This window comes from Scyliorhinus torazame, chromosome 8, assembly GCF_047496885.1.
Source record: "Scyliorhinus torazame isolate Kashiwa2021f chromosome 8, sScyTor2.1, whole genome shotgun sequence".
In the NCBI taxonomy this organism is placed as follows: Eukaryota; Metazoa; Chordata; class Chondrichthyes; order Carcharhiniformes; family Scyliorhinidae; genus Scyliorhinus; species Scyliorhinus torazame.
In genome coordinates, this window is record NC_092714.1 from 40,725,436 (window position 1) to 40,743,523 (window position 18,088).

General features: G+C 49.1%; 1 protein-coding gene across 3 annotated transcripts in view; it reads right to left on the reverse strand.

Annotated features, from left to right (window-relative positions):
* Positions 1 to 18,088, reverse strand: part of eva1c (eva-1 homolog C (C. elegans)) — a 174,723-nt gene that overhangs the window by 37,771 nt on the left and 118,864 nt on the right. For all 3 annotated transcript variants that reach the window (XM_072513433.1, XM_072513432.1, XM_072513434.1), the window contains exon 6: positions 10,278 to 10,421. In XM_072513433.1, the coding sequence (XP_072369534.1) occupies positions 10,278 to 10,421 (144 nt within the window). The remainder of the gene's footprint in view (positions 1 to 10,277; positions 10,422 to 18,088) is intronic.

Here is an 18,088-nt window from a genome sequence, read left to right on the forward strand (position 1 = left end):
GTCCTGGTTGGCTGTTGACCTCTAGCTCCGCCCTGAAGGCGGAGTATAAGAACCAGGAGTTCTCCCCCGCAGGCCAGTCTGTTACTGAACTGCGGGGAACAAGTCACGCTTAATAAAGCCTCATCGACTTCATCTCTATTCGTCTCTCGTGAGTCTTTGTGCGCTACAGGGGCATCGGTTTAAGGTGAGAGGGGCAAGGTTTAGAGTAGAAGTATGAGGCAAGTTTTTTACACAGAGGGTAGTGGGTGCCTGGAAACCTCTACCGGAGGAGGTGGTGGAAGCAGGGACGATAGGGACATTTAAGGGACATCTTGACAAATACATGAATAGGATAGGAATAGAGGGATACGGACCCAGGAAGTGTAGAAGATTGTAGTTTAGTCGGGCAGCATGGTTGGCACGGGCTTGGAGGGACGAAGGGCCTGTTCCTGTGCTGTACTTATCTTTGTTCTTTGTTCTTTGTTGAGTTGGAAAAGGACAGAGTTAAACGGGTAGATGAAAAGCACTTATTACGTCTGATGGTGAGGGAGAGACATACATTTCATAAAGATGAGGGTGGGTGATGGATAGACAATGGGGATGTGAGGAAGCACACAGATGGAGAAAGATGGTGCAAAGTAAGTTGGTGTGAGGAATGATGAGTTAGAGTAGGTTTGAGAAGGCAGAGCATGGGGATTAGGGTGACACACATCAGGATGTCAGTGAATGTAACTGTACTTACCTCTACTGCTCCACTTGGATCATTAAACCACATTTGACATCGAATCAAGTGGCATTGCACCACAGAAACTGAACTGGATCAGCCACATTAATACTGTGGCTACCAGAGCAGGTCAAAGACTAGGAATGTTACGGCGAGTATCTCACTCCCTGACCCCCAAAGCCTGTCCACCATCTACAGGGCACAAGTCAGGAGTGCAATGGAATAGTCTCCACTTGCCTGGATAAGTGCAGCTCCAACAACACTCAAGAGGCTTGACACTTTCCAGGACAAAGCAGCCCACTTGATTGCTCCTCCTTCCACAAACATTCAACTCCTCCACCACCGAAGAACAGTGGCAGCCATGTGTACCATCTACAAGATGCACTGCAGTAACTCACCAAAGTTCTTTAGACACCTTCCAACCCCATGACCACTATCATCTAGAAGGACAAGAGCAACAGATCCCTGGGAACCCCACCATCTGGACGTTCCCCTCCACGTTACTCGCCACCTTGATGTGGAAATATATCGCCGCTCCTTTACTATTGCTGGGGCAGCATCATGGAACTCTCTCCCCAACAGAGCACGGGCTCTGTGGGCAGCACGGTAGCATACTGAATAGCACAATTGCTTCACAGGTCCAGGGTCCCAGGTTCGATTCCGGCTTGGGTCACTGTCTGTGCGGAGTCTGCACATCCTCCCCGTGTGTGCGTGGATTTCCTCCGGGTGCTCCGGTTTCCTCCCACAGTCCAAAGGTGTGCGGGTTAGGTGGATTGGCCATGATAAATTGTCCATAGTGTTGGGTGGGGTTACTGGGTTATGGGGATAGGGTGGAGGTGTGGACCTTCGGTGGGTGCTCTTTCTAAGAGCCGGTGCAGACTCGATGAGCCGAATGGCCTCCTTCTGCACTGTAAATTCTATGAACAGCATAGTGGGCGTACCTACACCTCAAGGACTACAGCGGTTCAAGAAGGTAACTCATCACCACCTTCTGAAGGGCAACTGGGGATGGGCAATAAATGCTGGCCTAACCAGTGACGCCCACATCCCGTAAATTAGTAGGAAATAGTATCCCCCTGCAGGCTCTCACAGTCCCCAGCGTCACATCCAGGGAGGTATTCCTAAATTGAGGCGTAGATTCTGAATTTGCACTCCATCCTGTCACTTCCTTGTGTTCTCCTCATGTCTCCAAAATCCATCAAATTTAATGCTTGCAATGGGTCTTTAAATACTGGAGTTGACATCGACTCATGTGGGTCGTCATCACAAGTGATCAAGCTAATTGTCAGAGAACACCAGAAATAATAATGTTCCTGAACTGATTGGGTTCAAAAGCACAGACAGTCAGGTTGCACTTGATTCTATGCTCCCTGCGTGCCAACGTCACCAATTCCAGCTCCCAGGACACCATGAAGTTAAAAAGAGGCTCTTTAATTCTGGTCTCTTGTGACCTCTTCAGAATGACACTGGACAGGAACATGAAGCCCCACAGAAATTCACCCCCAAGGTTGTTTAATTTGTTCCATGTACTCGGCTGGAACATTGAAAATCACAATGGTCCCCTGCATAGACAATGTCAAACGCTTGAAAGGAGCAAACACGTTTGGTTGAGGAGGAGAACATCCAAATAATTGCTCACGGTTTTAAGAATAACGATGTCAGAAGCAAATGCTGTGAAGCTGTATTTCAACATGATTGCACCATGTTTGTAAACAAGTGATAAAGAAGTTTGTCAAATTATTTTTCACCAAGACACTACCACTTTAAGGATATCACTAAGACTCTGCACGTTTATTGGTCGAAAAAAGAAATATGACATATATCCACTGGAACCTCCCATCAAAACGACCACCCTTGATGCCATGGAATTCGAAAAATTCTGCCCGTTGTGTCTTGCTGACTGATGCACAGCATCCAAAAACTTCAAGTAATCACCAATTTCATTCTCTGAACGAGCTACGATTAGGAGAAACTAGATCAACAGCCCTGCTTAATTCACTTCAATTTGACAAGTCTGAATCAATTAGAAGACCTGTTAGTTTACAATTGTAATGCACAGCTTGCGTATTATTCATTGCATGAATGTGTTGTTTTATTAAAATGGAAGTGAAGTTGGTGTTCAAGTGGAGGGTATTCTGTTTGAAACTTTGCTGGATGTGTACCCAAATTGTAAGTGTGAAACCGATTTGCATCTTGAAATTTGTCTAGGAAATCAACAGAACAGTGCAAAAGATGTTGGAACTCTGACAAACAATACACCTTCACCCAGTTTCATATTTTCAGTGTAGCAATCTGTCACCACATCCCCCAGCCGCACTGTTGTACATTTTACTAATCGACGTGCATGATAGAAGATCATTTTCATCAGCGTGTTAAATGATGCTCATCCTTCACTGGTATGGACTTAGTCAACAGCTTGATAGAAGACTGTTTAATGACCTCAGCAAAATAAACCATTCAATAAAACAGATGATTTCACTTTTCATTTGTTTTCATGAAAAGAGCTTTTTTGCTGCTGTTACTATAGAATCAGCAATACAACAGTTTTAGGATTACCACCTATTTAAAATATTAAGTGCAACAAATGTATTGTTTTGAAGAGCTCTAAAAGAATGAAGTGGTGCATAATCTTCTGGATGTTCTGTTGTTTTTCTTGCCAGATTTCAAGATCCAAATCAGTTTCAAACTTACAACGAGCACAGTGGTCACCTCACTAACACAAACCAGCAAAGGGAGAGAAGAATGGATCAAAGACTAGTGTTTTAAACATAAATAAGGGCAATTAAGAACAAAGAACCAAGAAAATCACAGCACAGGAACAGGCCCTTTGGCCCTCCAAACCTGTGCTGACCATGCTGCCCGTCTAAACTAAAATCTTCCACACTTCCGGGGTCCGTATCCCTCTATTCCCATCCTATTTATGTATTTGTCAAGACGCCCCTTAAACATCACTATCGTCCCTGCTTCCATCATCTCCTCCGGCAGCGAGTTCCAGGCACCCATTACCCTCTGTGTAAAAAACTTGCCTCGTCCATCTCCTCTAAACTTTGCCCCTCTTAATTGACCCATCTACCCGGGAAAAAAGCCTCTGACTATCCACTCTGTCTATGCCCCTGATAATTTTGTAGACCTCTATCAGGTCACCCCTCAACCTCCGTCGTTCCAGTGAGAACAAACCATGTTTATTCAACCTCTCCTCATAGCTAATGCCCTCCATACCAGGCAACATCCTAGCAAATCTCTTCTGCACCCTCTCTAAAGCCTCCACATCCTTCTGGTAGTGTGGCAACCAGAATTGAACACTATACTCCAAGGCCTAACTAAGGTTCTATACAGCTGCAACATGACTTGCCAATTTTTATACTCCATGCCCCGGCCAATGAAGGCATGCATGCCGTATGCCTTCTTGACTATTTTCTCCACCTGTGTTGCCCTTTCAGTGACCTGTGGACCTATACAGCTAGATCTCTCTGACTGTCAATATTCTTGAGGGTTCTACCATTCACTGTATATTCCCTACCTGAATTAGACCTTCCAAAATGCATTATGAGAGCTTGAAGACAGCTGGTAAAGTGAACAGGGACATCAGGTTAGGGGTAGGTCAGTCCATATGTAGTGGCAGGCATTTTGAGGAGATATTTCAGAATACTCAGAAAAGAAACAGTCCAGTGAGAAAGAAAGAGTCTAAGAGGAGGAGGTACCATCAGCGGCTAACTAAAGAAGTTAAAGGTAGTATCAAATTGAAATGAAAATACATACAATTCTACAAGATGAGTGGCAGCTCAGTAGATTACATAGAGAATAATAAGGAGGGAGAAATTAGAGTACAAGAGAAAACTAACTAGAAATATAAAAACAAATAGAGTTTCTACAGGTATTTAAAAAGGAAGAATAAGTTCGCTGAGCGCTGGTCTCCTAGAGACAGTGTCTGGTGAATCTATAATGTAAAATAAGGAAATAGGAGATGAATTGATCAGATTGGCATCTGTCTTCACTGTAGAAAATCCAAATCAGCCGGATACACCTTGAACTCGGAGGAATTGGGACCACTGAAGTAAAGTCTGAAGCCAACTGAGTCACCAACATACAGACTGTATATTTGTTTTTACTTATTATGGACTCAAATTTGGTCAACCTATGCTTCCCCATTCTCAAATATGTTTGTGCTTCTTTTGGTTAACCAAATAAACTAAATCAACAAGCTATGGGATAAATTAAAATGCAGTTCCTTGAAAGGGTACGGCATCAAAGCAAACAGAATCTCAAAGGAAACTCAAAACATCAAAACAAAATGAAGGGGTGGAGAACACCCCCTAGTCCCTATGATTGTGCACGTGCAAAATTCAAGTGTGTGTATTGGCGGATGTCGAATGGTATTTTATTAATTTAGGGTGCTCTCTCAGAGGGTTGGTGTAGACGCGATGGGCTGAATGGCCTCCTTCTGCACTGTAGGGATTCTATGCTTCTCTGACTCTACTCAGATTGATTTAAGTATAATAAAATCAACCTCTTTCTACATTAAACTTCCAAAAACATATCTGATTGGTTCTTTTATTACAGCATGTAAACAATTTAACACTCACCGAGTTAGCAAGTGTATTTTCTTTTAAAACCAGTGGTGGTCAAACGAGAGGTCAAGGAGGAGAACCATTCAAGCTCTCCTGAACTGTTTGTAACACAATGAATCACAGATCCTGTCAGTGCAGGAGGCCATTCGTCCCATCAAGGCTGTATGGACTCTCTCAAAGAGCATTCTCTCTAGTCCCACTCCCTAGCCTTGTCCCCATAACTTTGCACATTCGTTCTTTTCAGATAGCAAATCAATTCCCATTCGAATACCTCGATCGAACCATCCTCTCAGGAATTTTGCTCCTGACTCCAACCATCCTCTGGGTGAAATACTTTATCCTTGCATCACTTTTACTCCTTTTGCACATTATTTTGAATCTGTGCCCTCTCGATCACCCTGTCTATACCCTACAGAATCGTGAATACATCTATCAAGTCTGATCTCAGCCTTCTTTACTTCAAGTACAACAGACCCATCGTCTCCAATCTATCCTCATTGCTACTGTCATTCTTGCGGATCTCCTCTGGACTCTTTCCAATGCCATCACATCCTTCCTCAAGTATCGTGCCCAGAACTGGATGCAGTGCTCCAGATGAGGCCTAACTAGTATCTTATACAAGTTCAACATCATCTCCTTACTCTTGTACTCAATGCCTCTATTAATAAAACCTAGGATACCATGTACTTTATTAATTTCTCTCTCAACAGGCCCTGCCACCTTCAATGACATGTACATATACACCGAGGTCCCTTTGTTCCTGCACCTCCTTTAGAGTTTCTCCCTCTGTTTTGTACTGTCTCGCCACATTCTTTCTGTCAAAATGAATCACCTCACACTTCTCTGCATTGAACTTCATCTGTCTGAACTTCATCTGTCATATGAACATATGGTTTTTTCCTATTCACTGGTTTATAGACAATGTTAAAAATACCTGTTTATTCTTTATGGAACACACCATTACAAGGGGACATAAATTTAAGGTGAAAGGTGGAAGATATAGGAGGGATATCAGAGGTAGGTTCTTTACCCAGAGAGTAGTGGGGGCATGGAATGCACTGCCTGTGGAAGTAGTTGAGTCGGAAACATTAGGGACCTTCAAGCAGCTGTTGGATAGGTACATGGATTACGGGAAAATGATATAGTGTAGATTTATTTGTTCTTAAGGGCAGCACGGTAGCATTGTGGATAGCACAATTGCTTCACAGATCCATGGTCCCAAGTTCGATTCCAGCTTGGGTCATTGTCTGTGCGGAGTCTGCACGTCCTCCCCGTGTCTGCGTGGGTTTCCTCCGGGTGCTCCGGTTTCCTCCCACAGTCCAAAGATGTGCGGGTTAGGTGAATTGGCCAATGATAAATTGCCCTTGATGTCCAAATTGCCCTTGGTGGTGGGTGGAGGTGTTGAGTTTGGGTAGGGTGCTCTTTCCAAGAGCTGGTGCAGACTCAAGGGGCCGAATGGCCTCCTTCTGCACTGTAAATTCAATGATAATCTATGATTAATCTAGGACAAAGGTTCGGCACAACATCGTGGGCCGAAGGGCCTGTTCTGTGCTGTATTTTCTATGTTCTATGTTCTATGTTCTATGTCACTAAGTAGTCAAATATTGGAAAATACTGATTGCTTGGCACTAAGATCTTATAATAATGAGGCCACACTGCTAAACATATCTGTTTTCTTCAATGTGTATCCATTTTTTTGGGAGGGAAGAACCAAATATTTCCACAAACAATTCAGAATTTGCCACTTGAGAACAAATTGCTGAAACATCCACCTGTTACCATATCGCATAACCTTTGTCAATTGGAATCCTGTCGCTCAAAAGCCTTTGAACTGATATTTTTGTAATTTCACATTTAATTAATTAATTAACTGAAGAGAATATTGGAGTAAAGATGAGCGTTTACATGCAGATACATGACAGGTTTGGTGGGTCAAATGGCCTACTCTTGGTCCTATTTCCTATGTTCCATAAACTTAGGATATGGCATTGGAAATTGGAATGCATGGATAACAAGCAGGACTCAAGACTGCAGCTTGCATACATTTTTAAATGTAAACAGGGAGGTAGAAAAATGACAATCACCCACCTATTTCAAATTCAAATTGGGAGTAATTGGTGTGTGACTTGGAGGGGAACCTCTCAGTGGTGGGGTTCCCATGTGTCTGCTGCTCTTGTCTTTCTAGATGGTCGTGGTTGTGGGGTTGGAAGATGCTGTCTAAAGGGCCTTGGTGAGTTCCCACAGTGCAACTTATAGATGATACACACAGCTGCCACTGTTCGTCAGTGGTGGAGGGAGTGAATGTTTGTGGTAGAGGTGCCAATCAAGCGGTGCTTTCTCCTGGGTCGTGTCGAGTTTCTTCAGTGTTGTTAGAGCTGCACTCATCCAGGCAAGTGGAGAGTATTCCATTACTTTCCTGACTTGTGCCTTATAGATTGTGGACAGACTTTGGGAAGTCAGGGGGTAAGTTACTTGCTGTAGGATTCCTCACCTTTAACCACAGTATTTATATGGCTAGCAGGTGGACCTTCAATCAAACACACAGCGGTGCAACGCAGGGCCCTGGCCAATGTGGGGGTGGGGAGGGGGGGCATACTGATAGGTGAACCTTGGTAGCTCTAAATTTGCTGACAGGCATAGGCTCAAGAATGAGCCTATCAGCAGACAATACAGAACAACATCGGACTCTGATTGGTGGACTCCCCTTTAGAGCAGTAAAACAGTTTGCCAGATGTTGAGAGATGGTGGAGACCCAGAGCAGTTCACGGATCTCCTGAATTGGTGTGGTTCTGAACTTTCATTGAATAAAGTTGCAAAGCAGCCAACGTTCTGGCATTTGTTCCAGCGGGCAGCCTGAGGCCTAACATCGGGGTGCGGGCCTGCACAGCCTTTAGCGAGACGAGGAGGAGATGCTGGCCGATGGCTATTGAGGGGAGCAGCAGGGTACACTTGACCACCAGGCCAGGACTGAAGAGAGTGGATAACTCACTAAAAAGAACAGAGGCCACTAGGCCAGATAGCCAGCAGCAGCAGAGTCGGGGGTTGAAACTCGCCCACACGAGCGAGAGCAGAGCAGCAGTTGGGAACTGTGAAGGAGGCCAGACAAGCACCGACATTATGTCTCAGGGAATCCGGGAGCATCAAAAGAGGGCCAGAGGTCAGCCAGGCAGAGCTGAGAGGGCAGGGCTGGGCACTATTTGGACTGGGCAGTGAGAGCAGAGGGCAAGCCAGCAGCAGCTAGCCAACCAGGAGCCTACGTGGTCATCGAGGCTCGAGGCCCTGAGACCCGAGCCGAGTGAGAGATGTGAGCAGTTGGGAGGTGCGAGGGCCAGGCAAGCGCAGCATGGTTTTCAGGGGCAATGGGGCAACTCGACCAGAGGCCAGGGCTGAGAATGAGGAGGGCTGGGCAACTTGACTGGCGAGAACGAGAGCAGAGGCTGGATAGCCAACATGAGCAGCCAAGCAGCCAGTGAGCCACCAACACACCAGCAGTGGGCTTTGTATTTTTTTGTTTGTTTATTTCAATTAAGGGACAATTTAGCATGGAAAATCCACCTAACCTTGCATATCTTTGGGTTGTGGGGACGAGACCTATGCAGACACGGGGAGAATGTGCAAACTCCACACGGACAGTGACCCGGGGTCAAACCCGGATCCTCGGCGGCGTGAGGCAGCAGTGCTAACCACTGCGCCACCGTGTCGCCTTTTTTTTTTGTATTTTAATGGCATGCATTGTGTGAGCAAAGGGTGGGCAGGGTCAGAAGGGCATTGACCTCATTGGGCACCAGGTTTGGTGTCATTTGGGGCAGGGCTTGATGTCATTTGGGGTGGGGTGCCATGTCACCAGAGAGCGGGTCGTGACACGGCGGGGGGGGGGCTCTGCGAAAAGGGAGAGTATCAGGCCTGCAAAATTGTAAGTCCACCTCTGATGGCGAGTACAGCTGTGTCTGGACAATGGTAACCCCCAGGTGTTGATAGTGGGAATTTAGCGATGATAGTAGCATTGAATGACACGATGCAGTGGATAGCTCCTCTCTTCTTGTAGATGGTAATTGCCTGGCACTTGTGTGAAGCAAATGTTACTTGCCTCTCATCAGCCCATGCCTGGATACTGTCCAGGTCTTGCTGCATTTGGACTGCTTCAACATCTGAGGAGTCACAAATGGTGCTGACCATTGTGCAGTTATCAGTGAACATTCCCACTTTTGACCTTGTGATGGAAGGAAGGGTCATTGATGAAACAGCTGAAGATGGCTGGGCCTTGAAAACTACCCTAAGGAACTCCTACAGTGATGTCCTGGAGCTGAGATGAGTGATCTCCAACGTCCACAAGAATCTTCCTTTGTGCCAGGTATAGAACATAGACATAGAATCCCGACAGTGCAGAATGAGGCTATTCAACCCATCGAGTCTGCACCAATCTCTGAAAGAGCACCCCACCTCAGTCCGCTCCCCCACCCTATCCCCGCAACCCCACCCAACCTGTAGATCTTTGGATACTAAGGGGCAATTTAGCATGGCCAATCCACTTAACCAGCACATCTTTGGACTGTGGGGGGAAACCAGAGCTCACGGAGGAAACCCACGCAGACACAGGGAGAACGTGAAAACTCCACACAGTCACCCAAGGTAAGAATAAAAGCCGGGCTTCTGACTCTGAGTCAGCTTTGTGCTGAAGTGTTGGGGTCTGCAAAACCACAGTAAAATCCAGCCCCATGTGATGCACATGCAGCTGCCATCTGCCAAGACTTCTGATATTGCCTCTGTCACTCGACCTCTGTCCGGTTCTTAAGACAGATTTTTTAAAACCAGCAATAGTTTCAGAAGATTATGTATTTGTTGATGGGCTGGAATGCATTGCAGTGAGATGGGTTTCAGTTTTTATGTTTCTGATAAGGCTTCTGGTATGCCATAAAAGGAAAAATTAAGAAATCTCCCCTGAAAAGAAATTCCGATCATTTATCTCTGAAAATAAATATTTTAATGTTGAAATGATTTACACTTACCACATACATAGATGACGCGGAGATACTTCTGCATTCCAGGAAAACAAGGGTCTCCAAAATAGCGGCTGCTGGCGATAATCTTGCAGTTTTGTTTACCGAAACAACTTGTAGATACAATTTCCAGGGCAGTGTGCGATAAACATTCTGCAGCACCGGAAAATAGATACAAATTAACACTCTCATTAACCATTCGGGTTTGGTAGTGCAGTAGTATATAGCAACCCCGAGATTATGAGTTTAAATCACAACATGCAACAAATACAAGTAATTTATGCAGCAGTACGAAAGGCGGAAAAAAATGAAAATAATTTTGACAAAAAAAAATTAACTGAACTATTGTCTTTCAGTTAAGGGGATATGACATCCCCACTTCATGTGGCCGACACTTGGCTTGTATGTGCTGGACAATATATACCCTAATGCATTTTAAAATAGTCACTCAGCGCCTAACTAGTGACCAGCAATGGAAGCAGTCCTTTCAATGTCACTGCTATCCAGAGGGGGAAAGAAGTCTAAACCAGCCACCTTTCTGATTTCCAAGACTTTTGTATCTATTCTGCTGTTAGAGGTTAAAATGCTCTTTTTTTTTAACATCTTTTACATTGTTGTTCAAGATTTTTTAATTTTGAAAATATATTTATTGGAATTTTGCATGTAATAGCAAAACTTTGCAGAACAATATAAAAACAATAATAGTAACCAAAACAATAACACCAACACAGGTATCACAGGCTGCCACTGCATCAGTGACACGAGTCGCAGTCCCCTCATTTCCTACATTATTTACATCAGTGTGTATTTATAGTTTTTTTTAAAAGATGGGGAGGTATCCTAGTCCCCTCCTGCAAATAGCCTTCCTCCCATGTCCTCTCTACTTTACGCAAGCTCCCTTTCATCCAGGCGGTGCTCCCTGCCCCCCCTTTCCTCGCCCTACCCCCACCGCCAGTACCCTCCCTCCCTATCGGCTCCCCACCCCCCCGTTAGTTGCCGGTTGCGAACAGGTCTGTGCAGAAGTTTGTGAAATTCTTCCACGTGCCGTGGAATCTCTCCTAGGACCCCCCTTATCGAGAATTCTATTTTTTTCAGTTTCAGGAACTCGGCCAGGTCTGAGAGCCACTCCGAGGCCCTGGGTGGCGCTGCTGACTTCCAGCCTAGTAAACATCTCCACCTGGCGATCAGTGAGGTGAAGGCCAGGGCGGGCGCCCCCTTCCCTTTCCAGAGCTCTGGATGCTATGACACCCCGAATTCCGCCAAAGATGGGCACATCTTCATCTCGACCCGCACAACCCTGGACATCGCCTCGAAAAAGGCTGTCCAGAACTCCGAGTCTGAGGAAGGACTAGGACGTGTGGGTGTGGTTGACCGGGCCCTCCTGACACCACTCGCACTGATCCTCCACCTGCGGGATGAACCCACTCATGCGTATCTTAGTGAAGCAGGGACGATAGGGACATTTAAGGGGCATCTTGACAAATATATGAATAGGATGGGAATAGAAGGATACGGACCCAGGAAGTGTAGAAGATTGTAGTTTAGTCGGGCAGCATGGTCGGCACGGGCTTGGAGGGCCGCAGGGCCTGTTCCTGTGCTGTACATTTCTTTGTTCTTTGTTCTTTGTAGGTGTGCATTACCTTGAGCTGCATCAAGCTTAGCCCGGCACAACAGGAGGTGGAGTTAATTCTGTGCAGGGCCTCCCCCTGTCTCTATGCCCAGCTCCTCCTCCCATTTCCATCTGGTCTCATCCAGCGGGGTCCTGACCTTTTCTATGAGTCGTCTTAGATGCTGCCACATTTGTCGTCTCCAAACCGGTCCATCCCTATCTTTGTGTCCAGAAATATGTGTCCGGGTCTCTGGGGAACATTTCTGTCTCCTTGCGGATAAAGTCGCGCAGCTGCAGATACCTGAGCTTGTTCCCTTTGAGGGGCTGGAGCCTCTCTGAGATTTCCCCCAGTCCCCCATCCACGTACATGTCTTTCACTCTCAGTGTCATCTGACCTCCGACCATGTCCCACATGGGGCATCTATCCTCGCTGGTGTGAATCTGTGGTTGTTTCAGACGGGGGCCTCTATGGACAACACTCCAAGCTTGAAATGGCACCTGAACCGGTTCCATGTCCTAGTGTAGCCACTACCACCGGCTTCCTGGAGTGTGTGTGTGTGTGTGTGGGGTGGGGGGGTCTGGTGGCCAGCGCTCGGAGAGACGTCCCCATGCAGGAGACCTCCTCCATTTGGACCCAGTCCACCTCCGGCTCCCTTAGCCACCCCTTCACCCTCTTCATGTTTGCCGCCCAGTGGTAGAATAGGTGGGTCGGTATTGATACACCATCAATAATAGACGACGAGTGAAAAACGTAACTGAGGCTTTAATACACTTAACAGCAAGCCTCCTGCCTCTGGACCCGAACTGGATCCGAAGGCGGAGACTTGCCACTTTTATACAGAAGCCCCGAGGGGAGGGGCCACAGGTGGAGCCAGCCTGGACAAGCCCAGGCATGTACAACACAGCACAGTGCATATAATACAAGAAAAACAATAATGTGGTTTACCACATTCACCCCATGTTTAAAAAAATGTCCGGTGGAGGTGAAGTGGTGTTAAAGGTCAAGTTTGTCGGGGGCCTTGACCTTCCGCTGTGACCACCTCATTCCCGGCTGTGGTGTTGGCGCCGACATCGTGACCTGTGCATCCGGGAGCGTGTTGTCATCATCTTCACCCAGATGTTGAGTCGGCGAAGGGGGGGAGGGGGGGGGCGGTGTATGGGCGGGGGTGGTGGTGCTTGTCCTCGGTGGACCTGCGGGAGTCAGCTCGTGAGGGAGGTGGGCGGAGGTGGGGGGAGCCGGTGTAGGGTGGGGGGTGGTGGTGTTTGTCGCCAGGAAGCCTGCAGGTGCCAAATCCCGAAGGGAGACCATGTCCTGCTGCCCGTCCTGGTGTGCCACGTAGGCATATTGGGGGTTTGCATGGAGGAGCAGGACCTTCTCGACGAGGGCTTTGGTTTTATGGCTCCTCGCATGACTGTCAGCCAGGACGGAAGCGAGACCCCGGAGGTGGACTTCCTGGGGAAGGTAAACATGCGCTCATGAGGAGTCTGGTTAGTGGCCGTACATAGAAGCGACCGGATGGAGTGGAGCGCATCGGGAAGGACCTCCTACCAGCGGGAGACTGGGAGACCTTTTGACCTTGGGCCAGGAGGACGGCCTTCCAGACCGTCGTGTTCTCCCTCTCCACCTGTCCGTTTCCCCAGGGGTTATACCTGGTCGTCCTGCTGGAGGCGATGCCTTTGCTGAGCAGGAACTGACGCAACTCGTTGCTCATAAAGGAGGAGACCCGATCACTGTGGATATAGGCGGGGATCCCAAACAGGGTGAAAAGGCTGTGCAGGGCCTTGATAACGGAGGCAGAGGTCATGTCAGAGCAGGGGATGGCGAAGAGGAATCTGGAGTACTCATCAACGATTTTGAGGAAGTACATGTTACGGTCAGTGGAGGGGAGGGGCCCTTTGAAGTCCATGCTGAGGTGCTCAAAAGGGTGGGAGGCCTTTACCAGATGTGCTCTGTCTGGCCGATAGAAGTGCGGTTTGCACTCCGCGCAGACCTGGCAGTCCCTGGTCACGGACGGACCTGACCTCCTCGATGGAGTAGGGCAGGTTGCGAGCCTTGATAAAGTGGAAAAAGCGGGCGACCCTCGGGTGACAGAGGTCGTTGTGGAGGGCCCTGAGTCAGTCTACTTGTGCGCTGGCACATGTACCGCGGGAGAGGGCATCTGGGGGCTCATTGAGCTTCCCGGGCCGATACAAGATGCCATAGTTATAGGTGGAGAGCTCAATCCTCCACCTCAGGATCCTGTCGTTCTTGATTTTGCCGCGCTGTGTATTGTTAAACATGAAGGCAACCGACCGTTGGTCAGTGAGGAGAGTGAATCGCCTGTCGGCCAGGTAATGTCTCCAATGTCTCACAGCTTCTACTATGGCTTGGGCCTCTTTTTCGACGGAGGAGTGTCGAATTTCGGAGGCATGGAGGGTACGGGAGAAGAAAACCACGGGCCTGCCCGCCTGGTTGAGTATAGCGGCCAGAGCAAAGTCCAACGCATCGCTCTCTACTTGGAAAGGGATGGACTCGTCCACAGCGTGCATCGAGGCTTCGGCGATGTCTGCTTTGATGCGATCGAAGGCCAGTCGGGCCTCAGTCGCCAGGGGAAACGTGGTGGACTTGATCAGTGGGTGGGCCTTGTCCGCGTAGTTGGAGACCCATTGGGCATAGTAAGAGAAGAACCCCAGGCTTCTCTTCAGGTCCTTGGGGCACTGGGGGAGGGGGAATTCTAGGAGGGGGCACATGCGATCGGGGTCGGGCCAGGCGGGTTCTGCGAAAGACACATTTCTCTCTATTATAAGTTAGGTTCAGGAGTTTTGCGGTGCGGAGGAAGCGCCGGAGGATCTCGTCATAGTCCTGCTGGTCACAGCCACAGATGGTGACGTAGTCTAGTTACGGGAACGTGGCCCGCAGCCCGTACTTGTCAACCATTCGGTCCATTTTCGTTTGGAAGACCAAGACCCCTTTGGTGACACCGAAAGGAACCCTGGGGAAGAGATAGAGGCGGCCATCTGCCTCAAAGGCAGTGTATTGGCGGTCCTCCGGGCGGATAGGGAGCTGGTGGTACGCAGACTTCAAGTCGACTGCTGAAGTATCAAAAAGACTCAATACTGCGCAATCTGATTGACCATGTCAGATATGCGGGGGAGGGGGTACGCATCCAGCTGCGTGTACCGGTTGATGGTCTGGCTATAATCGATGACCATCCGGTGCTTCTCCCCAGTCTTGATGACCACCACTTGAGCTCTCGAGGGGCTGTTGCTAGCCTCAATGATCCCCACTCGCAGGAGTCGCTGGTCCTCTGACTTGATGAAGGTCCTGTCCTGGGCACTGTAGCGTCTGCTTCTGGTAGTGATGGGCTTACAGTCCGGGGTGAGGTTTGCGAAGAGGGTGGGTTGGGCGACCTTAAAGGTCGCGAGGCTACAGATGGTGAGGATGGGCAGGGGTCCGTTGAACTTTAGGGTAAGGCTCTGGAGGTGGCACTGGAAGTCGGGCCCCAGTAATAGGGCAGCGCAGAGATGGGGGAGGACGTAGAGCCTAAAGTTGGTGTATTCGACGCCTTGCACAGTGAGGGTCGCGACACAGTACCCCCGGATTTCGACTGCGTGGGATTCGGAAGCCAGGGAGATTTTCTGGGTTGCGGGTAGGATGGGGATGGAGCAGCGCCTCACCGTATCTGGGTGTATGAAGCTGTCCATGCTCCCGGAGTAGAAAAGGCAGGCCATCTCGAGCCCGTTGATCCGGACAATCATTGTAGACTTCGCAAGGTGGTGCAGCCGGAGCCGGTCCAGTGTGACGGAGGCGAGTGTCGGAAGACGGTCGGCGGACCGTTCGGTAGTGGCAAGATGCAAGATGGCATCCAAGATGGCGGCCCCCATGTGTCGCACGTCTCAGCCGAGATTGAAGGCGGCGGCGGCCATGGGTCGCACATGGCGGGTGGCGCAGCAGCTGGGAGCGGCCCCGACCGGCAGCAGGCAGCGCTGCTGGGTATAGAAGATTTGGGGGGGGTCGGGCCTGGCAGACTTTTGCGAAGTGGCCCTTCATCCCACAGCCGTTACAAGTAGCGTTCTGTGACGGGTAGCGTTGTCGTGGTGAGTACCCTGGCAGCAGAAGTAGCACTTCGGGCCTCCGGCGTTGGCGGGCCGCTGTGTGGCGTAGGCTTGCGTCGTGCCTGGATCGGTTGATGGCTGCGCCCACGAAGCCCACAAGGGTTCCGCACGGTCGGAGGTGTAGGCCCCCATGTTCTGGGATGCCACCTCCAGTGAGTTGGAGAGTTGTACTGTCTCCGGGAGACCGAGTGTCCCCCCTTCTAATAAATGCTGACGGATATAGTTCTAGTGCATGGCCGCGACATGGGCGTCCCTGATCAGCAGCTCCGCGTGCTGGGTAGCTGATATCGCCCGGCAGTCACAGTTTCGACAGAGGATGCGCAAGGCACACAGAAATTCCGCGAGTGATTCCCCAGGGCGTTGGCGTCTCGTGGCGAGGAGGTGCCTAGCATATACATGGTTGACGGATTTCACATAATGTCCCTTTAGCTGTGTTATTGCCTCCACGTACGAGGGGGCGCCCCTGATGAGGTTAAAGACTCTTGGGCTCACCCGTGCGTGGAGGACCCGCTTCTTCTGGAGGTCTGTGAAGTCTTCGTTGAAAGATGCGAGGTAAGCCTCGAAGCAGCTTAGCCAGTGTTCAAAAGTCTCTATAGCGTCAGCTGCTTGTGGGTCCAGTTGGGCTTGAGTGAGGAGTTCATCTTGAGTGAAGAGTGCCTCTTTAGAAGTTTAGTGTATTAAATTGATACACCATCAATAATAGATGACGAGTGATAAATGTAACTGAGGCTTTAATACACTAAACAGCAAGTCTCCTGCCTTTGGACCCGGAGGCGGAGACTTGCACTTTTATACAGAAGCCCCGAGGGGAGGAGCCACAGGCGGAGCCAGCCTGGACAAGCCCAGGCATGTACAACACAGCACAGTGAATATAATACAATAAACACAATAACGTGGTTTACCACGGCCGCCCAGTGGTAGAATAGGTGGTTCGGTAGGGCAAGGTCTCCCACTTTTCACCCTCGTTGTAAGATGGTCTTGCGTATCCTAGGAACCTCCTCCCACCCCTCCCCCCAGACAAAGGCCGTGATTAAAGGGCAGCACGGTAGCATTGTGGATAGCACAATTGCTTCACAGCTCCCAGGTCCCAGGTTCGATTCCGGCTTGGGTCACTGTCTGTGCGGAGTCTGCACATCCTCCCTGTGTGTGCGTGGGTTTCCTCCGGGTGCTCCGGTTTCCTCCCACAGTCCAAAGATGTGCAGGTTAGGTGGATTGACCATGATAAATTGCCCTTAGTGTCCAAAATTGCCCTTAGTGTTGGGTGGGGTTACTGGGTTGTGGGGATAGGGTGGAGGTGTTGACCTTGGGTAGGGTGCTCTTTCCAGGAGCCGGTACAGACTCGATGGGCCGAATGGCCTCCTTCTGCACTGTAAATTCTATGATAATCTATTAACTTGTTAATCTGGTGAAGGAGGATTTGGGGATGAAGATTGGGGGTGATCTGAATACGAAGAGGAACCCAGGCAGCATGTTCACTTGACCCTCTGTACCCTTCCCGCCAGCGAAAGATGGAGTGAGTCCCATCTTTTCATTGTCCTCTTCACCTCCTCCACATGGCTGGAGACGTCCCAGTTGTGAAGATCCTTCCAGGTGTGGGCCTCTTGGATTCCCAGGGGCCTTACCTTGGTTTGGGTCACTTTAAGTGGTAGCTCCTCCCTCTCAGGCGTTCACCAGGAAGATTTTGCTCTTTCCCAGGTTGAGTTTGTAACCTGAGAAGGCGCCGAGCTCCCTAAGGAGTCCAGTTATCTTTCCCATACTGGCTATGGGGTTTGACGCGTAAAGGAACAGGTCATCTGCATAGAGTGAGACTCTATGATCTTTCCCCCTCTCCGAATGCCTGTTCACCACTCCAGTCATCTAAAGGTGATGGCCAGTGGCTCAATTGCCAGTGTGAACAGGAGCAGGGATAGCAGGCCCCCCTGCCTTGTTCCCCTGTGCAGCTGAAAGTATTCAGAGCTGGTGGCGTTCATCCGCGTGCTCGCCTTGGGACTGATGTAAAGGAGCTTCACCCACCCGGTGAATCCTGCCCTGAACCCAAACCGTTCAAGTACCACCATGGGTAACTCCATTCTACTTGACCTCTCCCTGGGTGGGGTCATAATTACATTCAACAGGC